Source organism: Corvus kubaryi, unplaced genomic scaffold (assembly GCF_017639235.1).
Source record: "Corvus kubaryi isolate FWS band 111438036 unplaced genomic scaffold, C.kubaryi_AGA036_p1.0 37396, whole genome shotgun sequence".
Lineage (NCBI taxonomy): Eukaryota > Metazoa > Chordata > Aves > Passeriformes > Corvidae > Corvus > Corvus kubaryi.
In genome coordinates this window covers 17,018,373-17,045,427 of record NW_024581135.1, presented here as the reverse complement: position 1 = coordinate 17,045,427, position 27,055 = coordinate 17,018,373, and the positions used below count along the sequence as shown (strand labels likewise).

At 35.8% G+C, this 27,055-nt stretch overlaps 1 protein-coding gene across 4 annotated transcripts in view; it reads left to right on the top strand.

Annotated features, from left to right (window-relative positions):
* LOC121670546 (prolyl endopeptidase FAP-like) overlaps window positions 1-26,741 on the top strand; it is a 37,469-nt gene extending 10,728 nt beyond the window's left edge. For 2 of the 4 annotated variants that reach the window (XM_042040951.1, XM_042040952.1), the window contains exons 8-26: window positions 116-236; window positions 751-905; window positions 1,989-2,092; window positions 2,420-2,555; window positions 5,409-5,453; window positions 7,135-7,239; window positions 7,325-7,395; window positions 7,993-8,046; window positions 8,378-8,502; window positions 9,705-9,752; window positions 12,566-12,664; window positions 13,376-13,445; window positions 14,636-14,830; window positions 17,137-17,191; window positions 19,584-19,683; window positions 22,662-22,726; window positions 24,676-24,748; window positions 25,005-25,078; window positions 26,408-26,741. In XM_042040951.1, coding sequence (XP_041896885.1) covers window positions 116-236; window positions 751-905; window positions 1,989-2,092; window positions 2,420-2,555; window positions 5,409-5,453; window positions 7,135-7,239; window positions 7,325-7,395; window positions 7,993-8,046; window positions 8,378-8,502; window positions 9,705-9,752; window positions 12,566-12,664; window positions 13,376-13,445; window positions 14,636-14,830; window positions 17,137-17,191; window positions 19,584-19,683; window positions 22,662-22,726; window positions 24,676-24,748; window positions 25,005-25,078; window positions 26,408-26,509 — 1,797 coding nt within the window. In that variant the 3' untranslated portion in view covers window positions 26,510-26,741. The remainder of the gene's footprint in view (window positions 1-115; window positions 237-750; window positions 906-1,988; window positions 2,093-2,419; window positions 2,556-5,408; window positions 5,454-7,134; window positions 7,240-7,324; window positions 7,396-7,992; window positions 8,047-8,377; window positions 8,503-9,704; window positions 9,753-12,565; window positions 12,665-13,375; window positions 13,446-14,635; window positions 14,831-17,136; window positions 17,192-19,583; window positions 19,684-22,661; window positions 22,727-24,675; window positions 24,749-25,004; window positions 25,079-26,407) is intronic. The other 2 variants (XM_042040953.1, XM_042040954.1) reach the window with 2 other exon arrangements.
* The last annotated feature ends 314 nt before the right edge of the window (window positions 26,742-27,055 follow it).

The window sequence follows — 27,055 nt, the reverse complement described above, 5'->3', positions numbered from 1 at the left end:
TACCATTTATTTCCCATTTTGTCTTGCTAGTGTAATGTAGGAGTATTGACTGCAGAAGATCTTGCTCTAATCCTGTTATTGCCTGTACTCTTAAAAAAAACTTTCTTGTCTTTAGGTATATGTATATCAGAATAATATCTATTTGAAACAAAGTCCAAGAGAGGCACCAATTAAAATAACTAGTGATGGAAAACAGAATGAAATATTTAATGGGATTCCTGACTGGGTCTATGAAGGTAAGTAAATCTTGAAGAGCAGCAACTAACATGATAAATGCTTTGTTTAGATTACCTGGTTCCGGTTTTCGCAATCCATTCTAAAATATCTGTGATGATACTCATTTTTTAAAGCCCTAAGGATTACTTCATTTCCACATCTTATTTGCTGTACAATACATGAATTTTGTCTTCATAGCATGTAACCGAAATCCTGAGTCTTTGTTACTGTAATTTTTCAGAACTCTACAAAGTTGTCTTCCTTCTGATGCAAAGGCAGAGGCTGGGAATTAAACTTTAAAGGAAGTTTTAATTTCAGTGAAAATTTGGCACTTCAGTGCATCCAAAAAGAATTAAAAAAACAAACAAATGCACACAGGAAAATCCCAAGTGAGTTAAGTGGGATCTGTGTGCACATTTTGAGATGTTTGATGTTATTTACTTAGTATAACTGTCTTTATGTGTCTAGGTTGCTGAGTAGAATGCTAAAACAGATTGGAAAATAGATTACAGTTAAAAACTTTTTTTTCCTCAGAGGAAATGCTAGCAACAAAATATGCACTGTGGTGGTCTCCAAGTGGAAGATATTTAGCATATGTACAATTTAATGATTCTGACATACCAGTTATTGAATATTCATATTTTGGTGAGGATCAGTATCCTAGGAAAATAACTATCCCATACCCAAAGGTATGTTTTATCATTCTTTTGACTTCCTTTCTGCTGAGAAATGAGTTATGACAATGAGAAAATTAACTGTTCTTAATTTCTTGAGTATTACCATGGTTAAATCTATTGTGACTTAAATGAAAGAAAAAAAGCTTGGTCTAAGTTCTGAAAAGCTGTAGGTACATTTAAAATTTAAATATAATGTCAGCGAAATAGATGGAATTACTCGCATAAGTAAAAAGCACGTGCTAAAATGCATGCTTGCATTGTCAAGCCTTACTTTTTTTCAATTCAGTTTACTTATTCTGATGTGTAAACTATGCAGTTGTTATTTTTCATTATAGCAAATAAATTATGAGGCTAAATTATTTTTAATTTTTAAAAATAGAGGCTATGGCAGCTTCTGGTTATTTGCACACTTCATAGACTCCATAGTGCTTTTTGATCTCAAGGAGCTTTGGATTTTAATTGCTTTCAAGTGCCAGATCTAAGGCAAGAAGGTTTTGGGTTGGCATTTCTTCAGCATGTATTAGAGAGCTCTCCTGACTCTTATCATGTTCATTTGATTGCAAGGAATCATATTAATGTATCTTAAGAATTTGCTCACCTGTCAGCTCGATCACAGTTCTAAAGTAAAACTGGATGGTTTAGACCACACATGGAGAAGAATTAAAAAACTGATAACGTATGCAGTGAAGAAGCAGCCATGAAATCAGTTTAAGCAACCATTTTCCTGCTGTGATGGCAAACAGCAATTGCGCTCATGTGAATAAACTGGAGTTTTATGCTGAAGTCAGTGTAATGTGTGCTGCAAAGATCCACACTGCAAACAGAACAATGGTTTCCATCAAGCACGTTTTCTGTAGAGAAAGGCACTAAACGTGACTGTTTAAAAGGTTTTCTTCTTTATATATTAAATGATACACAATTAAGTATCTACTACTGCTGTGTCACTCTGAGATCTTATAAGACTATTTGCTGTAATATACTCAACTGAATTCATATTTTGTAACCTGTCTACTTTCCGGCAAAAATTGCTTCGATTTTCCTCTATCTGAATTATTCAGAGCCTGGTTTTACCAACCTAATACATTTTCTTTGAAGGCTGGAGCTAAAAATCCTACTGTTAAAGTGTTTGTTGTAGACACTATTTACTCTGAAGCTTTTGGTCCTAAGGAGGTGCCAGTTCCTGCAATCATAGCATCCAGGTAGTGTGCTCTCAAATATGTCTTTTCTTGTTTAAAAAAGGTTTTGTCTATTTGTTTTAAATGCTTGGACCTCTGAGTTGTATTGTTTCTAAAGTGGACTGCCATATTAAACTCCTAGAAGGATCAGAGTCTAACTAGAAGTACTGTATTTTGATTTTGGCTGTCCATATGATACATTGTTATAAAGGACAAAAAGTACCCTAAAACAGTGGATGCTTTGCTGTTGCTTTTCAGACAGTAATGGGGGGGATGCAATCTGTAGCAATGCTTCTATACTCCTCTGGTTTAATAACCACCATTTCTTTCTCTTTTTCTTTTATATTTTAGTGATCACTATTTTACTTGGCTTACTTGGGTAACAGATACTCGAGTCTGTGTGCAATGGCTGAAGAGAATACAGAATTTTTCAGTCTTAGCTATTTGTGACTTCAAAGAACATTCAAATACTTGGGATTGTCCAGAGGTAAGGAAGTTGGAAATATAAATCTAAAACTACTGAAATTAGCATTTGTTAATCCCTGCCATAATTACGTTTTTCAGTGTTTTATCACAGTAATCTTTTACTAGTAGTGATACCTTTTTCAGTATTTTAATTGTTGGAACAAGGGTGAAAAATATTAATCACTCCAAGAAATAAAATCACTGAATTTTTTCTTTGTGAAGCTTAAATAACAACTGAAACAGCAGAAAAAAACCCAGAAGAATGCTACTGAGAAGCTTTCAGGAATGTTGTTTATTTCCTTCTTGTGTTAACATCTTCAAAAGTGGAACCATATAGAATCTGTATTTTTTTTAAAGAAAATCTTATTATGCCATATTGAAATTCCATACTAAGTCTGGCTAAATCATGTCCTTTTAGATTAATGTTAGATTAGTTGAAAGAACATACATATTAATAGTAAGGCAGGTTTTCAGGAGGAAGAAATTGTTCTGTTTTATCAAATCATGCAGTTCTAGACAGTAGGCAAGTTTTCAGAAACACAGAGCTGAAAAGAAAACTTCAGGCTAATTGCAACAGTAACTGTACATTTTGTTTCAATATGTCATGCTATGATTTAGTCAGTTTGGAAAGAAGACTGTGCTCTGCTGAACAGAACAGAACTTTTTAAAGCTTGAAGAGTGTACATGCAGATAAATTCATATAGATCCTGAAGGAAAGACAACCCTGAATTTCAGTAACTCTAGTACAGAGATCTCATCTGTTGTCTTTTAGTATTGATGCTTTTGGCTTGTCTTGTTCTTAGGGTTCAGAACACCTATTAAAACTAACATTAGATGAAACTTTGAACTAATGGGAAATAAAAGGCAAGAATATTTATGAAAGCATTCGGTATAACTGATAAATTATAAATTCAGAGTTTATTGATACAGCCTTTTCAAGCTGAAAATAATTTTTATTCCTCTGTAATATGACAATTGCTGCAAATATAAAGGGAATTTAAGGTCCTGTTCTTTCAAGAACATTGTCATTGAGGTAGTTTTCCACTACTGTAATATTGTAATTTATCAGCAAAAGACCCATATTTAATGCAGCATTTTATATATTTCCTAAGTAACTGTTCCACTTTATAGGTACATTAAAACTGAATCTCTACCTTGCCTCCAAGTAATGTATATTTTAATAATTGTGTGTTTTATTGGAAAGTAAAAACATTTAAGGTTTCTATGATTCTACCACAATCCACTGAAGTACTTTAACACAAGCTTAACTTTTAACACACAACCAGTTTTATTTACTTCAGTAGATCTGTTTATGTGTTTAAAATTAAGCATGCGCTTAATTGCTTTGCTGGAACCAGACCAGACCAGACCAATTAACATCTTTCAGGACTGTGTTCATGATCCTTGTTTAATTGCATTTCTCCGTGAAACCTTATTTATGGAGTCACTACTGACGTTTCTATAATTCTATATTTATACAGTGATACAATGCTTTTATCACATTAAAGTTTGCACAAATGGCCAATCGAAGGAGTGTGAACAGATGGGAGTGCTGCATTAGCTCTATTTGCCATTAGAAAGTATATCTCTGAGCATTTCCTTTGGCAAAAATAGTTCTCTTGTTGAATTCAGATTACGTTGAGTCTCTAATGTACAATAAATGTGCTATGTTTTGTGTATTTGAAATTAATAACAAAATAATATCTACAAGATGTTCCTAAAGTGTAGATTCATCAGAAACGTTCACATGTTCAACTCTTGCTCATGTGAATAGACCACAGAAACCAATATGAGCAGTGGAACTATTCATGTGAGTAAAAGGTAGGCATGTCTTTGTGAAATTGGGACTACTCAAATGAGAGAAGTTAAGTATATCTCTAATGTACTATGCCATCAAGATCTGAGTCTTAATTTAAAGAAAGGAAAATAATGTTAGGATGCAGACATAAAACAATACATCCCATTTTTATTATCTTAAAAAGAAATAAAGTTCATCTTTTGAGTTAATAGCTCGGTGGAGCCCTTGCAAAGTACTCAATAGTCTTCTAAGGGACAAGTACCTGCAACTTTTGCTCAAGTCACTTTCTGGGGATTAAATTAAAAGGGAGAACACATGATTTTAAATAGTAATGAGATTATGTTGAGGATAAGAAATACAAAGCGTATTCCTTAGAAAGCAAAAATACAAAGCGTATTCCTTAGAAAGCAAATTTGTTAAATTTATTTCAGACTGTGAAGAAATACTGCAGTATAAAGAAAAGTTTGCACAATAAAAAAAGAAATACATTCATCGAAAGCAGAATTTTTTAATTTATCACTAGAAACTTTACAAGAAAAGATAAGTAAAAACGTAAAAGCACCTTTAGCTGCATCATTCATGCTCAGTCTTTTCCAAAATCAGCTTCAAGAACAAGGAGTTAGGATCTTCTAAATTTATATTCATAGTCTCAGGATGCCTAGTAGTCACATCATCCACTGCTCTAAATCAACATCACAGCTCTGAAATGAAAAAAAATATAAACCAGCTGAAAATCTAAACCAAATTTTTAATATTAATATTACTGATATTATTTTACTTGGATTTTTGCCAAAAATTAATGAGATTAAGTAGTTGTTCATTCTTGTTTTCAGTGAAAAAGTTGTGTAATTGCTTTAAATTTTATTTATGTCTGATGATAGCTGTTAAAAAACAATAGTTTAATTAATGTAATGACCTTAATACAGCAATATTTTTTACTCAATCTCAAGCTCCCTGAACCTTCATAGCAAATATTCTAAAATTCTCTTTTACAGGTGGCTACTGATTTATTTGAAGATTTTGAATCTCCATAAACTCAATCTTCTTAAAGAGTGTACATTTGCTTTTGTTTTTCAGAATCAACAGCACATAGAAGAGAGTCAAACAGGATGGGCAGGCGGAGTAGGTTTTCTTGTTGTGCTCTATTTTAATTCAGTTAAAAGCTACAGCTTCCTGCACCTTCCCATCAGTGTTTTGAAACATGAAGCACCCTTCTGAGTCACACAGCATTACTGCTTAGACCTGTTGCACTCTGTAGGACTGAGACTTTTAATGCTGTGCTAGACACAGTATCTGGCTACCTGCTTTCTAAATTTAAAAACCTACTTCTGTCCCAACCAACTGACTAGACAGGAAAGTAGGTCGAGAGAGAAATTAATGAAGGGAGGAAAGTAATGAAAGAGGTAGATTTATAGTGCAATGTAATCCTTAAAAGCATCCTGGACTCTAAGAATAGATGTAAAATTCCTCTGATGACACTAGGGCAAGGTATAAGATGGGCTATCATAGTATCTTAAGAATAAAACCTGTCCATGCAGAACAGTTTTAGTGCCAGGTGCTGCACAACTTCAGCTAGCAGGGAACCTTCGAGGTAAAATGCCCCACTTAGAATGGCAGGTGATACTTCTCTGTAGTTACCTCTTAGCAAAAGAAGTTTTCTCTACCCAGTAACCTAGACAACCATATACCTTTGGAAACTTGCAGTAAAAACGAACTTACGAGGAAATTGTAAGGGCATGAGATCAGTATTTGCATACATATAGTCCAACAGTGAATATGTTGTGTTGCTTATGTTTACTTTCAGGCAGGGGAAGTTAACAGAATCAAGTATGTGGAACCTCAACCTGCCTGAATATCCTGCAGTGGACTTAACACTTAGCTTCAATTTTCAGTACACTGTCCCTTAAGAGATGTTTTAATGTGAAAATCACGTATTTACAAGGATTAGTTATTTTACTTGGTCCTTTTCTCTTTTTTGACACTTCATTTGAGGTTCTGATGATAGACTTTTATTGCAGCTAAAGAACGTGCACATGTGAATAAATCCTGGCTTTTGCCTTTATGGGATTTCAAGTACTAGGAATCACAGATACAGTCTCAAGGAGAATTTAACATGTGGTCACATGTCCTAGTTGAACTTGAGTTAAAATTATTCAAAAGTTATATTCACTCAGGAATGTTTGAACGTGCTGTTTGAAGTGCTTGCATGTCGTTCCTCTCTCTTCATGTTTAGAAAGTAAAACTTACAGTTGCAGTAGCTCAACCTTAACTGACAATTTTAGTAAAGAAGTGATGGTTTGAAAGGAAGTAAAAGTTGAATCTGGAATAATCTGTTCTTTAAAATTAGTGGAATAGTATGGGAAACTTCAGATATCCATTTCTTTGATGCCGTGTTTGTTCAGTGAAACAGCCAAACTTTGTGGTCCACAGAATATTCAGTCTGGCGCCATTCATGAACATTAGCTTTATTCAGAAACTTATTTGTTAAAAATCATCTCTGTCTGTTTTAAATAACTAAAGGAAGGTAATTTAGAATATACAAATTATTCCACTTACAAGTAGAGAGCTCACATTTGTGGGGTGCTTGAGCTATCTATATTATCAGTTCAACAAATCCCACATGACAGAAATTGTAACGTGATCATGGGGAGATTGAATATCACAGGTACAAACTTGTGCAAAGTAGTTTGTCCCATTTGAACTGACTAAATAATCTTGTTACTTTTAGTAGGTGTAGTATAATCTGCTAAACAGCTTGGACAGTCTTATGTCTCATCTACTGTTTTTTCTTCCATTGTTTCAGTTCTTTGTTTCTGCACCATATTTTACATCAGACAGCAGTTCATACTACAAAATTTTTAGTGACAAAAATGGTTATAAGCATATTCATTACATCAATGGCTCTGTGGTAAGTCACGCAAAGTGATCTACATTGATCTACTGTCCTGAAATAATTCTACAATATTCAGTAACTTAAATGTCTCACTACACAGGAGAATGCAATCCAAGTTACAAGTGGCGAATGGGAGGCAATATACATTTTCAGAGTAACAAATGATGCAATGTAAGTGGCATGAAGTAAAAAGGTTGTGAGTCTTGTCAGTAAAAGCAACACAATCATTTGAACACCGTTTGTTAACTCATCAGATTATAGTTAGGTGTAATTTGGTTTTTATCTGAATGAATCCACAACAAATTTGTGTGCTAAGGCACTGCATAGGTGTGTAAACACGGTTTACTTATGAAAGATTCTTTGCAAATTGCCCTCAGTTTTCTATTTATTCTAACCACCTGTTTTAGAGAGACCTGTTTAAAAACACTTAATTTAATCATGTGGGTAACCCTCACACAATTTGCAGTAACTTGTCTTTTTACGATCTCTCATTCAACTTACTGTATAGATAGAAACAGCTTACATAATTGGAGAGATTAGCTCATGAGAATTAAGATAGAACTCCTATTTATATGGCTTATGTGTCATCTAATCATAGTTCGAGCAAAGATTTGTTAAGATGAAAGGTACATAAGCTTAACTACTCTTCCATCGCATGCAGAAATCTCAAAAAGTCTAAATTAACTTCCAAGACGGCTTTTCATCTTGATGCTGGTTCATAGGTCATCACTTTATGGATTATTTATTAACATATAAATGAATTTACAGTTTCTATTCAAGCAATGAATTTGAAGGCTACCCAGGAAGAAGGAATATTTACAAGTAAGTGTTACCAACATTATTTTAGTGATAGTAGGTTAGTAGAAGATGTCTGTGAATTTGTCAATAAAACAATTTAGTTTCAAGATGCTTAATGTGCAATTTCACAAGCTATTTTAACTAAATCTTAACCTCAGATTATATCTGACAATTGAGGAGAAACAACATCTAACATTTAAATATACCCTTGGGGGAAAATTGATTAAAAGGTCAAGCATTTATTTTTAAATTAACTGTTCTGAAAGTACAGTTCCTGTGTTCAAGAATGTGAGACAGACACATGTAAAGTTAATTGCAGCAAAATAACCATTGCTTTATTTTATTTTTCTTCTAGAATCAGTATTGGAAGTAAACCTATGAGAAAACAATGCATTACTTGCAATTTAAGAAAAGAGAGATGTCAGTATTATACAGCAAGATTCAGTGAACGTTCTAAGTATTATGCCTTGATCTGTTATGGTACGTAAAGCATGGGAGCAAACATATAATCAAATTTATCAGCACTGTAGTTAATACTGATTATCCCAAATGATTGTTGCATGAATCATAGAAATGTCACAATAACCAGGAAAGATTTCCAGAAAGACTTTCCATGTTCAAAAATTTTGTGAAGATGTTTCAGTAAATACAGATATTTTCAGGATTTTTTACGTTTTCAACAAAAATCTTGGGATTTTGAAAATTTAAAAAAAAATTGACATTTTTTAATGTTCTTCATGTCACTAAAAAGATTTTAATCCAGCTCATGAGAGCCATGTTTTTTCTTGCTGCAGCCAGAGCAGGATTTAGAAACATACACTGATTTCCAATTTACATGATCAAAGTTAGCTCTGAGAAACTGCTTTACTGTGTTTCCCAACTGAAATTATTAAGAACTGTGTCAGCCATAAATGTCGGCTATGTAGCACCTGAGACCATTTTTAATAACTGATCTCGGAAAAATTCAGTTCATGATGTGTGATCATTGAAACCACTTGCAAGACCACATATATTAAATGGAGTCTTAACTCTTTTGTAATAAATTAGGTGATTTCAGTGATCTGAGGTTTCATCCACTGCTGTATTCAAAAAACAATGACATCACAATCAAAAAAAAGGGGGAAAGTAGCCAAGGTTTTCCTTTCGTGTACTTCTTGTAAAGTTTACTGTTCTGATTCTGCACTGACTGATCAGCTGAAAAGTTCCTTAGGACTTCCGTTGAGCAGAGAACCAAATGTAGCAAATAACAACACCTTTCAATCATTCTTGCACAAAATAGTCAGTAAGGTCGTCACCATATGAAAGGCACTCACCTTCACAAATACAATGTGACATGTTCTCAGAAGAACGTTTCACATTGATAATTCTGCATTCACCTTATGTAATCACATCTCAGGTATTAACTAGATGTCACTTCATCTCTAGGGAGGAAGCATTAGTAGATTTAAAGTTGCTTCTGTTCTGTTTGTTAAGCAACACCTGTATATATACAAGTCTTTGCACACAGTAGCTTATGTATTGCAGCAGGGACTAGTGAGTTATACAGCAGAGAAAATTCAGATTTGTGTGTTGACTTTGAGCTATTTAACTCCTGTCAGTTACCAAAATGTTAATGTAATACACACTGCATCGCCAAATTCCAGCTTCAAACTGTAAACTGACTTTTTATCATTCTTAAACAGGTCCTGGGATTCCCATTTCTACTCTTTTTGAGAACCGTGGTGATAGAGGTACTGCAAGTATCCTGCCTATTTCTGAGCAATTGCTATACTCCTTTACGTCTAATCCAGATAAAGGCCTTCTAATACAATATTTAGGATTGTGATCAAGAAGCCTTTCATCTTGTTTGCTATTAAAATAACTAGTGAGTGAGCGCACAATGCCTTTATCTCAGTTCCTTAGTCCAGCACTTTTTTTCCTGTTTACCCACTATAGATAAAATAAACATGGCCAACACTTTGTCTACCAAATTTTGAGTCAAACTTTGTAGAAAAAATTATTGTGATTTCCAGACTATTCATTTTCACATTTGGATGAACATGAGATTTTCTTTTTCATGAAGCAACACTACCTTATACAAAAGACAACAGTGTACTATTTAGAGTTTACAGTTTGACCTGTTGGGCTGTACTAATTAGAATTTGGATCAATGACTTGCTCTTCAGCCAACAGTAAAGATATCAGAGAAGAGCAGAAGCTCTTTCAGATGATCAGTTCAAATAACTGCTTCAGACAAGGTGTAATTATTGATACAAAGTGTGATCTTCAGCAAGAAACATTCAGAGCCCTTATTCTTTAAGTAGCTTGTTAGTGAAGACTGTTTGCAACCAAGCCAAGCAGGAACTTTCTAACTATGAAAACGTTAATTGTTCTGCAGTGCATCTTCTCTCTCTGTCCCTTGTTTTTTCCTTAGAAGTTCTTCTCCAACTTTAAGCTCTCAGTTCCTGAAATGTTATGAAAACTAGCATGGTCCTGTATAAACTTCAGTTATTTAGCATTCCCTTCATTCCCCAGTAATCAGTGGAAATAGACTGATATTTTTAATGGTCCTTACAGCTCAGCCTGCATTGATAACCCACTGTTAACTGAGTTTTGTCTGACCAAAAGATACACAAAAACATAAGGAAGACAAATGCCGCAATATTGTTAAATTAACTTAGTCCATGGTGATTCATGTGGAAGTCAGTGAATTGCAACATAATATTATTTAGACTCCAGAAGTAGTTGGTACATCTTATTTTATAGCCACTTAAAAATTTTTGCAAATGGAAAAGATAGGTTAATGTGTCTATTGCAATTTTGGTGTAGAAACACTGTGTTCTGGTATTTCTCTTGAAGAAGGTTTAAATAGATTTAAAGGTTTAAATACAGATCATGCATGGATTTTTTTTTTAATATTTAATCCATTGTTATAGGTCTCTGTTCTTCCTGGTTCACTGTTACCTTTTATGTAAAGGGGCCCTGCTATCTTACCAAACTATGAATTACATGGAATGCAACTAAGTGTCCAACTGCAGTTACATGTTTCTTAACCTCTCTACAGGAGAGAACAGTTTCATGTAATGTATTTTCACCACTAGTTTCATCATTCCTCCCTCTGCTGTGCTGTTATTCTCAGGAATAAAAACAAATTCAGGCTTTTCTTTGACTTCTTCATTACCTTTTTTGAATTAATTTTCCTTAAATTCCTTGCTTTCATAATCTCTTCTGTGGTGCAAAACTATTTTTAGTAAATCCATTTTCATTGCAGTTGGCAGCATTTTGAAACTATATCACCCATGAATTTTAGTAGGAGACAGTTAAACTGACATAGAGCAGTTTGGAATTTCCTTCCAGGATGCCTACAATTCAGTTGTGGTAATGGGGAAGTTTCAGGAGTTTTGAGAAGAAGGATGAAAAAGGGTTCAGCTGAGTTTGCATGAGCATCCAAAGGCAGAATGATCTTTCAGCCATAAAAAAACCCCACTTGAATCTGCAAAACTTGCCAAGAGTACCTTGAAAGAACAAGTTCCAGTATTATATTTCTGGCATGTCCTAAGGACTACCTAGCTCAATATATGTTGCGAGAAGAATATTTCTTGTACTTTTTTTGAACATTTCCAGAAACAAGGAAGAGGGAAATGTAAAGGAAAAAAGAAAAATCTCATGCAGTTTTAAAAGGTTTTTTCATTCTGAAAGTAAAGCTAAAAGTCACAGATTTTCATTAAGTACAATATTCTTCATCCATCACTACTCATGGAAAAACACATAAACAAGACCCAATGGATTCATAATATATAATTCTACAGCCTGTGCTGTAAATTAACTAAATTTTAAATAGTAATCTTTAAATTATGTAACTGTAAATTTGGTCTAAAGCAAGTAAAACAATAAATGTTAGTACTGTTTAGATTAAAAAAAGGGAAAAAAACCCAAAAGGTTTACTCAGTGAGCAGTACTAAGGACAGTTAGATGGTAAGTCTGGTGTCTTTGTGTAGGAATGTATTGTACAGTGGTTAAGTGAAGCTTTGCCATAACCCTTTGAGAAACTGAATTCCTGCATTACCCAGAAACAAGATATTCCCTGATGACTTTGTGCTTAACCACACTGCCCAAGGGTCTCAGAGGTTAAACTTATGTTAGTCTGTTAAGTACGAAAGGAGATACAGGAGATACAGGACTCTGTTTTGTGCGATGTGACAAATTTTGCATTTCTAGCTCCCACCATTTTACAAAACTGGGATGAGGGCTCTGCAGGAGAAAGCTGTTTCTTCATAACATGCGGGGCTCTAACACTCAGAGGCAACATGTGAAGTGATTTGCATTGCAAAATGTACATCCTATAAAAATCTAACGAGTATTTGTGCACTGCAATACCAGTGCTTTTCTTTCATTTAGCTATGTGATCGAGCCCAATTAGAAGTGTCTGAGTGGATTTCATTACTCTGCTTGTAAAATTCACAGATTTCCTTTCTGTTCTAATAACACAAAGTAAAGGAATCTTAATTACTGAAGAGAAATTAACAATAAATCAGTTAATAATTCAGGCATTTCTTTTACTTAGAGCTCAGAGTATTGGAAGACAACTGGGAATTGCAGTCTGCTTTGCAAGAGATCAGACTGCCAAAAGAAGAAATTAATAAGCTTGAAGTGGATGGTATAAGTAAGAAATACACATCTTTATTGTACTTTTTATTCCTACCATTTTAATATTTTGCCCTAATTTTTTTATAGTAAATACTGTCTTTCTGTAGAACAAAGTTGTTAGCCTGTCAGATTGGGAAGTAGAGGCCTGGTTCTGCCCTGTTCAATAACAGCTAATTTGTCTATGCCTCAGGGTATCTCTCAGTAAAATAGTTAAAATACATTTGTTTCCCAATGCAAGTTTTTTTAAAATCTTTAATACTATTGGTAAAGAGTTTAAATATTGTGTAAAAACAATGAAATATGGTGGTAATAAAATGTGAAATGTAAACTGCTGTTCATGTGTTATGCATTATATTGACTTGCACGCACTGTTCTTTTCAGTAGTGACTTTACCATGGTAATAAATCAGTGTCAAGTTTCCAAAACTAACATCTGATAATCCTACAACAGTTATGCTTTTCTAGGCACCTGGGAAAACTGAGAACCTAGACTTTTGTGAAATAATAATTTAATGTATAGCTAAATTAAAGTGGCTACTTTATTTCTTCAAAGTTGTTCTTCAACAGCTCAATATAAACAGTTAATTGCATCAGTTCTGTGATTCACAGTTCATGTGCTGTGTACTATGTGCTGATTCATGTTCATATACTGCTACACCAGACTCCAGATTATGCTTAGAGGAATCATTTCAACCATTAAGAATCTAATTTTAATTTGTCTTTTCTAGCTTTGTGGTACAAAATGCTTCTACCTCCACAGTTTGATAGATCCAAGAAGTACCCTCTGCTTATTCAGGTGTATGTAACACTTCTTTTCTATGAACGCTGTTGTTTTGTTAGAACATACTTTTTCTAATTTAACAAAACCTGGGACATTTGCAACATTTTATGAAGCAAAACTACTTAATTCTGTTTTGTTTGTTGTTGTTTTTTCATTGTATTTCTGGAATAGAAGTTCAACCAAGTGGAGATTGATAAGGATTTTAATGTTAATCTTAGCATGATAGGGATTACGCTCTCAGAGAAAGAGAAAGGCTAAAATCATGTAAGATTTATCATAAGAACAGAGATCTTAGCTCTGTTACTGCTTCTGTTTATCATGAGATAGTCTGAAAGTATCGATTTCAGCTCTGCTAATATGAAAATTACAAGAGCCTGTTTCATTTTTTAAGAAGAAAAAAAATCTAAGCCATGTGGACTTGCTTTTTTAAGAGCATTTGACATAATTTATTGCAGGCAATAAAAATTGCAGTGGTGAAAAAAAAAAACAAAGATTCAGAAAGGAGAGCTGAGTGGGTGGAATAAATTTACATAATTTTTTATTAACCAGTGATGATCCAAAGGTCCAAGAATGCTAAGTATATTTGAAGGTTAGAGTAGAAGAGTCCTGTCCTTGAGCTCAAATGTGTAATTAGCGTTAGGATCTTCTCATGAGGAGTGTCTCTGTATTGCTCAGCTATGTGGGGTGTGTTCTGCCTGCAGCTCCAAGAGCACATGATATTCCCTACTGAAACAAATGAGGTCTGGGGATAGCCAAAAAGTGTAAGGAGCTGTATTTCTTTCCCTTTTATTCTTTGGCATTACTGACTGCATGTGGAAGTCAAATTCAGAAACGCACCAAAAAGTGCTGTTACACCTAAGGAATTTGGAGAGAGCAAAGAATTGAATCTTAGAGGGATGGCTCTTCCAAGGATTCCCCTTAGGACAAGCAGCTGATACTGCACCCCTTAGTCTGAGCTGAAACTAATTATTTGCTTTAGGAATAAGACCTAAATGATTAAAATGGATTTTAGATAGCATATCTAAATCTCATAAATACATGAAAATAGTAGTTGAACTGTTTGTCTGCTGAGCTCTCTGAACCACGGTCATGTAGCAAAATATATGTGGAGAAATTGTTAGAAGTACCGATAGTTATAGTCCAGTGTCCAACAACCATTTATAAATTTGTAAGTATGAGTGGAAAATGTGTGAATTTTCATCCTCAGGTATGGAGGGCCTTGCAGTCAGAATGTAAAGGAAACATTTAGCATTAGCTGGATAACCTATCTTGCAAGCAAAGAGGGAATAATCGTTGCTCTGGTGGATGGCAGAGGGACAGCTTATCAAGGTGACAAGATTTTGCATGCAGTATATCGAAGACTTGGAGTCTATGAAGTTGAGGACCAAATCTCAGCAGTCAAGTAAGTAGACTATCTCCCTGTATGGCTGTTGTATTTCCATGCCTAGAAGAGGTAATGCGAAAGAAGTATTAAATTCTCACCTTTTCTTCTGAAGAGCTGAGGTCTCCAGGATATAAGACAAAAACACTTGTAAAAATAAAATATTAGTGTTTGCTTGATGTCAGTGAGGTTTTGTCTGGTATATTCAGTCCATATACCACTAAGTCCGCATTTAGACCTCACCACTTGCATTGTACAAGAGAATCATCAGAGGCTTCAATCCTAAGCCTAAGGAAATACAATTGTCAGTGCTGAGAGGTAAGCTAATTATCCATTTTTCTGAAGTTATTTCCTGTAGGGCAAACCTACCTCAATGACCATAGAGATTAGCCAGACATCCACAGTGACGTGCTTCACTGATTAGCTGAAGGTCAAATGAGAAGTTTGTAGCAAAACTGAACCTGACACAAACATTCTAGAGGTCAATTAGTCACAAACTTGCATTCCGTGCTGTTGTAGGATAGTTAAGAACAGAAAGTACCTGTGGTCCCCTGATAAATGTTCCCCAACAGCTGCTCCTTTGCATAAAAACACTTAAAATGTTCCAAGGGAAACCAATTCCCTCTGCAGAGGTTTTGGGACAGAGTGAAAGCTGAGGATTGTGAAGAAAGGTTGTCTGTTACAATCTTACAGATGCAGTAGCACTGCTAAAGTAAGCATTTGAAGAAGTGTTAGTTTGAACCCCACAGAGATGGGAGGAAGGAATTTAGCCTAGCCTTTGGTGTGGAATTTGGCCCATCAGAGTATGGAGAGATTTCCAGGTGCAACAGTAAATAGCCTATTTCCTCCAGACTCGACTAAGTATCTTTAGCTAGAAATTGGAGGTAGCAACCCAGGTTTTCACAGCTTTCTCTGTTTGTTTGAGAGCACTGCCTGTACTGACAAGTTGTGTAAGGAGGATATCTGTTCCTTCCTCTTTCTGCTTTGTGGTAATTCATCTCCTCCTCAATGTTATAAATGCACCGTTATCCTTTTCAGTGATAAATGAAACAGAATAGCTGAATATCATGTAAGGTTTTCTATTATTCCATTATTCTATTTTCTATCCTGAAACTTTTAGGAGAAGTGACATACTTCAAAATATCACAAGAATGATTCTTTATTATTTTGAATTGTCACCCAGACATAAAATATCAGAGGGAACCTAAACTGATTCTGCAGTTGCAAAATCTGCTGAGACAGACCATGAAAAAATGACCTCAGACTTCACACTTCCCAATTTTCTGTCAGCACCTAGACTAAATTTTTATTCAGTTAAATGTAGTGCATTCCATCTTCCTGATCTAACACATGGTTTAAGACACATGATTTTTAGAGAGGTTCTGTGCTCTAGTGGGAAGTTCTTGGAGGGGCTTATACTGTAGGTGGAGCCCTGGGGACTAAGACAGTAATATAACAAAGCTGAATAATTTTTTGGCATTTCTAACTCTGTCCCACCCAGATAGTATCCGTCATTTTGGGTGTTAAGTCACTTGTGCTTGTCCTAGTAGATAAGGCTACGGATGTGTCCTGATGTGTATCTGAACCTATTCTGTTTATCTGTCACTCTCAAACCTTTGTGGTCTTTTGCCTCATCCTCTTTTCTTTGCTGTTGCTAATACATCTTTAGAAATACAGTCTCCACACTCTGATGCAGGATATTTGTAGCAGACCTAATATTTGTGATTCTCTTTGACCTGCTTGACTCCTGAGAGCATAAGAAGGGTTGCACATTTCATACATTTCAAGCTTATTTCCTACTTGGAGCATTAGTAGATGATTCCTTCATTTTTATTTTTTATTAAAGTAGCCGTAAGAACTTTTTACTTTCCAGGCACATAAAAAAAACCCTGATTTCTTCTGGGAATCCCTGATCTCCTCAGAAGTTGATATGGTTCCTCTTGAGAAATCAAAGTATTAACTCACTGTCACATCACTATGTTGGGTATCTTGCACAATAAAGTCTGGATGTTAATGGTAACGCAGCACCTTTGGCACTAAAGCAATGAAAATGATCCTCATCCACTGGAACAAAAATAATTATGATGAAAGTGTTAATTTCAGTATATTTTATTCTTTCAGGAAAAATTCTTCCTTTTCCTTTCAACACCTATTTATTGAATAATAGATGCTTTGTAGAAATCAGGCATGCTATGTTCATTGGCAGTTTGCTCAGATTGCTGGGGTATGTGGGAAAAAAGTGAAAGAAAAACTATTTTTTGCTAATTTTATTGTACTAGCAAATTTTTGTAATAATGCATTTATTTCTGTGATTTTATTTTCCACAGAAAATTTATAGAAATGGGCTTTATTGATGAGAAACGAATAGCAATATGGGGCTGGGTAAGTGATTGGAGCTCTTATATCTATCTTTAAATACTCCTGAAGTAGAATTTTTTTCATTCTTCCTAGTTCTGTCTTAAATATGTATAAAATTTCTTCTGCCCATGTGTGATGGTATTGCCAAAGGGGATGGTTCCTGCTGGTACTTACATACATGCAATTGCAACTAAAACATGCAATTGTCCCTAAAAAGGAATCTTTGGCAGCTCAATAGGGAATTTTGAAAAGCTCATATCTAATACATTGTTTGGACTTGAAGTTAAGCCAGATTGAGACATTTTAATTGGCTTACTTTTAACTTAGGGACTTACTGGCCTGGTGTCAAAATTCAAGTATTGTCCTTTCTGATCTGAGATTAAAATAGTGAGAAAAGTCCTATGACTATCTCTCATCAGAAAATGTGACCCCTGCATCATCCTGAATCACTGTGTGCTTGACTGGCTTTGCAATGGTCATTAGGGATGAATCTGGGTCTGAGGGGTATACAACATTGACAGCTTTACCGAGTGGAAAAATTGGACAGTATGGGAGTCATTCCAAATTATTAGCCAGTCTGTTTTTCATCTTTGCTTTTTTCACGTATTTTGCTTTGTAATGCTCCCAGAACCTTAATAGCCAGATGTATTGCCTGATCTTAGACAGTACATGAGCAGAGCAGAGTTGCTAAAATCTTTCTATGAAGCTTCTACCAACTAATATTTAAGTTACTTTGGTACAGTTACTACTGTAACACCAGAATAAATTTGGTACCATATGGTGAAATTAAGTGACACAGACACTTAGAAGTGAATAATTCTAAAGTGACATTAGGTAATTTAAGGCCACAAGAAAATATTTTCGTTTTTAAATCACATCATATTTTATTTCACCACAACGTTTCCAGAACCAACTAAGAGCTTGCACACATTGTGTCCCAGGAGTGGACATAATATTAAAATAAAGGCACTACTGCCAAATCCATCAGTCCTTTTTTCCAATTTTTTTCCAATTTATTATACCATTTCCTGGTTGGTAAACTTCGAAAGGAGTTGAAAGGTCTTTCCTCATTTATAGGCTGCAGCTTGGTGGGTGTGCATGAACTCGTGCTTTCAGACTCACCAAGCTCTTCAAGATAGCAAAAGCTCTTAAATAACCACTAAAGCAATTTGTGTTGCGAACTCTATCTCTCGGCCTGTTACAGTGCATAGGTTTATCTGCCCAATCCTAATCGCTTTTTAGCCTTGTGGACTGATTTTTGAAAGATCAAATGAGCAAATCAAATGAGTTGGAAAAATTATATTAAATTACTCTTTCTATCAGTATATCCCTCACTATCATTTCAAGCTGGAATATCAAGAGGAAGGATGGACTAACTTAACTTATGTACAAAAAAAAATATTTAATGGTTCTGCTTATTTCCCTTAGTCTTTCATATGCTACTGAAGTAATCTTCAGAATTTTTCATGACACACCATATTTTTGTCCCTTCCTCCATTCCAAGGTAAACAGAAGCCCATTATTTTGCAAAGACTTTATATGAGTTTTTCCAACCTCAGTTCCACATCCTGTGGAGAGACAAACCAAAGGCTTTTTATTTATATTATTTTCCTGTCTCAGCAACTGGCCTCACTCAGTTTCACAGATCTATTCTTATGTCCAGGGTTACTTATTACTTTACCCTACTTCTGGCCATGAACTTATTCTTCCTTTCTGGGTCCCAGTTTGAGGAATCAGGCCAGAAAATACAAGGAACAGTGGTAGGCAATTGGGAGGAATTGCTCCTTCCTGAAGTAAATGAGTCTATTAGTACTGATGATTGAGTTGGTTCAATATGCCAATCTTTAGCAAAAACTCAGTAGTTTGTTAAAGGAAGAAAAAACCTATAACTCTTCTTGGAGGTGCACCTTGAAAGGATGAGAGTCAATGAATACAAGTTGCCAGAAGGAAAGTTTCCTTTTGGTTTTAGGAAAAAAATGATGCCAATAGTGATCATTGTTGAAGCAGATTGAGTAGAGAGGATGTGTACTATGGATGTGACTGTGATGGGTATCGTTTACATCTGAAGTTAGCCTTGTTTTGAGCTATAGATTGCATTAGATTACCATGAAGGACACTACCAACTTAAATTTCTCTGTGATTGTAAGTGGTAATAAAAGCAGTATCCTGTGATAAACATTGAAGAAGTAGAAAAAAGAAATTATTCTATAAACTTTTCTGATCTCTCTCACAAGAAATTACATCAGATCCATTTGAAATCAATAAATTAATTTCAGAAAACCTCAACCTTTTGTTACTTTGTCCTTCATGAATTCAAAGCAAATTAATTAATTCGGCATTAATTTATATGAGTTTGATTCAGAAAACAGAATGATACTTCACCAGGAATTTTAAACTGTCTGTGATTTCTTCCTAGTCCTATGGTGGGTATGTAACTTCTTTGGCACTTGGATCTGGCAGTGGAGTATTTAAATGTGGAATGGCTGTGGCTCCTGTTTCCAGCTGGGAATATTACGGTATGGAAACTTGTCATAAATACTGACTTGGAAAGCAAGACGTAGCATTTAATGACTTCTTAAATTAAATCATTGCAGGAGATTGGCAATTTGAAACACAAAGTCATTCAAATTACCTTGATTTAAAACTTTTAAGACCTTAAGTTTAATGTTTTTCTTGCTTAAAATAACTGACTGCAACTGGCAGTTTGGAGCTGACTTTGTCACAAAGAAGGTATGCCTGGATACTTCCATATGCACTTCTGTAACAGTAAGTGTATAAAGCCCTCTCAATAAACTGCTATTAAGGAGTGATCTGCCTAAAAATCCTGTTAAAACATTATCACTGAATTCAGAAACAGCTGAACTGATTTATCTGCCAGTAACAGAATCGCAGTACGTTTCAACTTCTGACACCACAGATGACCCCTGTCAGGAGTCAGTATTTCTGATGACTGCAAAGTTGTTTCCCAAAAGCAATGGAAAAGAGAAGGGCTATTGTGTTTGATACAGTATTTTTTTAATTAAAAAAGTTTTCCTTTAAATATTTCTCAGCCACCCCTCCCTGTATTGTTGTGTTGCAATACATGTTTTATTTATGTTTATGGAATTAGGCTCCAAGCTATTGAGAGGAAAGAACTCTGGGAATATATTCCCAAGGCATTCCTGTGTGTATAAAGCAGGCACATAGTCATACTTGCCGACCTGTTAAGCTTTTGGCATGGTGTAAAGGAACCTTAGTGTAAAAAAAATCATGGCATGAATGTTTTCAATGAGTAAAATGTAGCACTTTGAACACATTTACTTAGCATATGGTCGTTTTCTAAGAAGTCTTGGTTATGAGAAAGTTTTTTGGTTAAATGGGAAAGATTCCTTCCCTGACTGCTAGCACAGACATTCCTTGTATTTATGGTGTTTTGCAAACAAAGGGGAAAATATTTGTATGACACAGGAAGCATAGTCTTCATGTTTTCACTGGCATCAAGATATTTTAAGACATTTTTACTCATGATCACAAAATTATTTCCAGAATGCAGGCATAAAGCACTGATTTTGCAAAAGTGCCTTAATAAAAGACAGGTAATAAAAATTTTTCCCAGTATTACAATTCAAATGAAGTTTTTAAGTTGAAGTAGATTAGACCTGCACCATTGCAACCTTTATGTCAGCTGAATTTTCAGGAGGCAATTAAAGAATCTTGCTGAAAACACTATAAGATCCAAACAGGCAAATGTACCTCCACTAAGGAAGGAAGGAAACAGAAGGAAGTCATGAGTCATAAGTTTTGGCAAACAGATCATGCTAACATTAGGGTGAACTGTGTTAGGGGCAAAACTACAGGATGTTACATCCTTGAGTCTCTGAGTAGTATCAATATGTCAGAGGATGTACTGGCCCCTAGAGCTTCTAAATTCTGTCCAACCCTCTTTCAGATGCACAGATGAGATTCTGGACCATAATCTTTTGTCAGAAGCTGTCCCACCCCCCTCCATTTTGAGTCAGAGTTCATAACAGCTGAACAGTTATAAGATGGAAAGGAAAATTCCATTCAGGGATAAGGTATAGTTAAAAGAATTATATCTGTGACTGTTTTATTAAAATTTATTTAAATTCATCTGGTTTTCCTTCTTCAATAATTGACAAGCTGAATCTTCCACTTAGTCATTATAATGCAATTCAGCTGACCTCTGTGGACTTGTTGTAGCTATACTGGTAGAAGTGAGTGGAAAAATTGGCTCAGAATACTGTAGAAATGCCAGCCATTCTGAAAAAGTCTATTTTATTGAAAACTTAAGGCCAATATGGTTGTTTGACACTGTGTTGACAACAGATATTGCACATTTTCTGTTTTCATGGAATGATAAAGGATTTTGATAAAAGATAGGCTACTTAAATTTTTTTGGTACTTAGTTTATTATAAATTATCTTCAGACGCCTTGCTTGGCTGATCTGGGAGACACAGTACATATCTTTAGCTCTCAGTGGTAGCACAGGTTTATGATACATAATGAACCATGGGAACAAGAGTATATTGATTCATTTTCTTTTCCTGGGAGGATTCTCATTTCTATTTTTTAACAAAATTTTTCTAATACAGTGTATCAAACTGGGCAAGGTAGACAATCCTAATTCCTTAATGATTACAATGACCATCACCTGACTTTTGAGAGGGAAAGATGACAGCTCTTCTTTGTCAGAAAGCCCTGACTCCGTTAAATAAATAAAATTCTTGTAATCCTGCAGCTTGACTGCTGAATATGTGTCAGTTACTCTTTCAAGGCAAGGTCATAAAGAAAGTATTTTTCTGGTAGTAACAGCTGCTGTGTCAGTTTTCCATCAATTTTCATAACAGCTCCCAGTTAAAGTACAAATACCGAGGCAGCTCAAAGAGAGATGTTTCTACTGATTTCTTGGTGATGGATACTGTTCAGTTATTCACATTTATTTTGTCAGATCTGTTACCAGTCTTTGTTATAGTTAGAAAAAGGAATTGAACAGAGACCTGAACAGCAATGGGCCACCTTTTCAGTTCATGCCTGTATCCTTTCCTGTTCTCCCTGGTTGCTGCATATATACATTCAATAGGAAGAGGACAACATGCATATCCATATTTACTGTTTATACACATACAAATCCTCGGCTCCTGTTTTTAAGATGTTAGAATTAGTCTGTGTCATCTTTGCACCATGCGCCTTTATTGGCTCATTGCCTCATTCAACTGACTTCTGGAGTTCAACTCAACAGCGTAAAGCAGTATCGATTAATTATCTTTATCCACAAAACCTATAGATGAGTATAAAACCACTATTTCTTTGAAGATGGGAAACAGTAAATAATTATCCTTCATAGCTGATTTTTAAAATATGCTTAAATTTGGTGTATTATGGGGAAACCAAGCAGAACAGACAGAGTTACACATCATTTATTTCCTATGTGTCACTGAAGCCACAAAATATCTGCACTTTCTTTATCTACACCTTTTTTTTCTTTAATTTCAGCATCGATCTACACAGAACGATTTATGGGTCTTCCTATAAAGTCTGATAATCTTGAGCACTACAAGGTGAGAATTCTGTTTCTGTGCTGACCTGCCTTAAATTTGAATCACACTTCCATGGATAAGTGGAACAGTGAAGAAAGAAAGTGGCCCACCAGCTCTCATGGTACAGATCTGCTGTAGCTAAGCTACTGCCGTGAAATTCTTGTCTACATAATTAATTGTGGGTTTGTATGTATAAATCCAAAAAATGCTAAATGGAAGTCCTTCTTTTCTTACTTGGATAAGTCAGACTGTTCTGCCAGTGCAAACCATTAGCCTAGAAAAGAACTCAAGTGAGAGGGATTAAAATGTTGATGTTGATAAGGTTTTGGTTGGTACTGTTAGCTGTAATATGCAAACTGCTTCACGCAAATTTAGCTCTCTGATGGTAAGATCATAAGCATACTAAATTATCAGAGCAGCTTCCCCTACCTGGAACAGGTTGCCATTCTTTTCTTCACATTGATAGGAAGTCTGTAGTTTCCTCTAGCAGCACATACACCAGCCCTGGATACAGAGAGGCCTGAATTAACATCCAAAGAACTTAGTGGAAAGACTCCTGTTAAAGATTTGAATTGTGTTCTCAGTACGTATTTCCATCCCAACTCAAAGAACAGAAATGCTCAATACCAAACAGCTCTGGTAGAGCTGTCTGTGTAGCCGGGAATTAGAGCATTCTGGGAATGACGTGACTAGTGCTGTTCTTTGTATGACTTGGCCCTTAGAAAAGACACTAAATATCAAATCTGTTTCTGATAGTGTAGAGACATTTTTGACAGCACAGAGAGCTACCTGCTGCAAGCCGAGCTTGCACAGGGATCTTCTATGGACAGACATCATCAATATGGCGCAGATTAATATTCTTTCTCCTGCTAGTGTTTTGCATAACACATACAAATGATGTAAGAAAAAAACAGTACTTATTTGTAGGTATTCCTGTCCTGAAGCCAAAGTCACAGATCACAGATGCACAGAATCATTTAGTTTGGAAAAGACTTCTGAGATCATCAAGTCCAGCCATTAACCTAACACAGCCAAGTCTGCCACTAAACCATGTCCCCAGGTGCCACATCTACACGTCTTTTAAATACCTTCCCGGATGGTGATTCAACCACTGCCCTGGGAAGCTTGTTCCAATGCTTGACAACCCTTTCCCATGAAGAAAATTTTCCTCATATCCGGTCTAAACTCCTCTGGCACAATTTCAGGCCATTTCCTCTGGTGTTGTTGGTTGTTGCCTGGGAGAAGGGGCTGACCCCCAGCTGGCTACAACCTACTTTCAGGGAGTTGTAGAGAATGTTAAGCTCCCTCCTGAGCCTCCTTTTCTCCATGCTAAACACCCTCAGTCATTCCACACAGGACTCAGTCTCCAGGCCCTCCCCCATCTCTGTTGCCCTTCTCAGGACACACTCCAGCACCTCGATGTCTTTGTCGTAGTGAGGGGCCCAGAACTAAACACAGGATTAGAAGTGTGGCCTCACCAGTGGCCAGCACAGGGCGATGATCACTTCTCTGGTCTTGCTGGCCACACTACTTTTGGTACAGGCCAGGATGCCACTGGCCTTTTGGCCACCTGGGCGTGCACTGGCTCATGTTCAGCTGTTGTCAACCAACACCAACAGGTCCTTTTCCACCAGAGATCTTTTCAACCACCCTTCCACATGGCCCCTAGTGCTGCATGTGGTGGTTGTATCCCAAGAGAAGGACTTGGCACTTTGCTGTGTCAAATCTCAGACAATTTGCTTTGACTCATTGATCCAGCTTGTTCAGATCCCTCTGTAGAGGCTGATATATATATACATATACAGCCATATACAAGGTTTCTACTGTAATCTCAGATTGATACGAAGTCATTGCTGTCATGTCAGTTCAACTGTTTGATTGTTTTTCTACTAGGTAATGAAAGCCTTTCAGCACTGTGAATGAGTGGTTTAAATTGAAGTTGCTGAACTGTTCTTTTTTCCTCTCAACAGAATTCAACTGTGATGGCAAGAGCAAAGAATTTCCAAAACGTAGAGTATCTTCTCATCCATGGAACAGCAGATGGTGAGGTTTGCAAATGGCAAAACAAACATAGAGCCAGAATCACTTTGTTTGAAAAACATTAAGCATCTATCTTTGATTGGGTCAGGACTTAGATCTTTGGCAGATTTCCATATGACCTATCATAAGATGCTTGCTCATTCTTACTAAAGTCAACTGTGTCTCTTGATAATTAGTGGACACAGCTAAATGCACTATAACTTTATGCTTTTGTGGTATTAACATGTTTCAACAGACAATCTCTTTTTTCATTTTTTAGATAATGTACATTTTCAGAACTCAGCACAAATTGCAAAAGCTCTGGTTAATGCACAGGTGGATTTCCAGGCAATGGTAAATAATAGACTAATTTTTATTTTGAAAAGTGGTTTGTAACTTTATCAATAAGCTTATCAGATATTTGGCAGAGTTTTTAACAACTCTGTTCAACTGAACATGCTTCAAAATTTGGCAATTGCTAGTGCATTTGTTATTCTTCATAAATAACTTCTCAATTTCTTCCTCAAAGGATTTGCCTGCTCTTTTTTTTCCCCCTTGCCCTTTGGACGCTAGCAGGATTTTCCTCTTGTCGAGAATAACTTGGAGGCTTTTAAAATGAGCCAGGGAGAAGAATAAGAATCCAGCCTCCTTACGAGTGTTTTTGATACCTAGTAAAAGAGGAAGATGAAAGAGCTGGCTTCTGGAGCCAAATTGTCACTGGTTGTGGTAGACTCTATCTTGAATTGAACTTGCCTGCCACAAGCGCGAAGTGAAACAAGCAAAAAGGGTGTAAGGTATTCAAATAGTATATCCAGAATCAGCAAAAAAAGTTCTCTGAAAAACTTATATAGGATAGCAGGTCCAGGCAAAGAGAGAAACATATAGGCAAGAGCTTGCAGAATATAAAGGAGAAATAAACAGGGGAAATGTAGTTCCAAATTATATGCTAACTTCTGCTTCCAAACTGTTTTTCCCAGGGCTAATAACCAAAGTTATCAAACATCCTGGCCTTCTGCCCAAGTCTGGTTTTGCAGGGCCATGAACTCCCCAAAAAGGGATCACAAGGATTTGTAGGCCCTTTTGTGTATTACACATTTTCTGCCTCCTTCATTGATATCTAGCAAATCTGGGTTATTTCTTAAGTATCTGGAATACTGTCTGCAATTGTAGTCATTCTGGTTCAGCAACTGTGGAATGGCAGATACTTCTGAGTTAGCATAATTCATATGTGTGTTTTATTTCCAGTACACCATTTACAAGGTTCATGGCCCTGGTGCAATGCAGGATGTTTTGAATAGAATTCGAACAACATTTAGCTGAAATTTTGTTGCTTAGAGCCCAGTATTCATTCCTAAGAAAGACTCTTACCCCTATTGCCCAGGCCATGGAGCAGGTCAAGAGTATTTCCTCCCTAATAGCATCTCAAGGCTCTTTTGTCTGACTTGATACAACTGGCTTGTAAGTACTGAGGCAGTACTGCTTACTCTTAAGTAACAGAAGGCTTAGAAACTTTTTCCAGCAAGAATATTAATATATTAAGGAATCATCAAGTTCCTCTGTTTTCTTGAGCCATCCACTTTCTTCTGTATGGCAATGAAATACATTTTCTGTATTGTTTAACTCTTGCAGAATTGAAAACATAACATAAGGAGTTTATGTTTTGTTTTTGTTTTTTTCTTTCAGTGGTATACTGATCAGAACCATGGAATTCCAGGCCTTTCCAGCAAACATCTCTACACACATATGACCCACTTCCTCAAACAGTGTTTTTCTTTGTCAGAATAAGTAGGCTGCTCAGATCACACTGAGGCATCTGAGACATCTCTGGGACAATGAAATGATAGCAGTCCCCAAGTTGTATAGCTTTCAGGTGAATTGATCACAGGAACTTTGAAATTTTAAACTTGATGTTTACATCCACTTTTGATATTATATATTAGCAAATGTTATGGTAACAAATGTTTTGGCACATTTGATATCTGTTTGACAGAAAAAAATAAATCGGAATGTAAAAGGTCTTGTGCATCTATTGCCAACTTGCTTAAACTTACATTCTGCAGTCCACAAAAGGTGGTTCATTGCAAGTGCACACTGTCAGATTAATATGATTGCATTTGTTAACTAGAACTGTAAAATGGGAAAGGACAAAGGAAGCAGTGCAAGCATCCTAACAAGATCCAGTTTCTCAAAATTTATTTCCAACTTCTTGTAAAGAATCCAAGCAGGGATAGGAACACACAGTATTTAACACTTATTAAGAGTACTGAATGATTAGTTCAAATTTTATTCAACTCTTATTTGAAACCTTGATTCTGCAAAACTCTCAGTGTT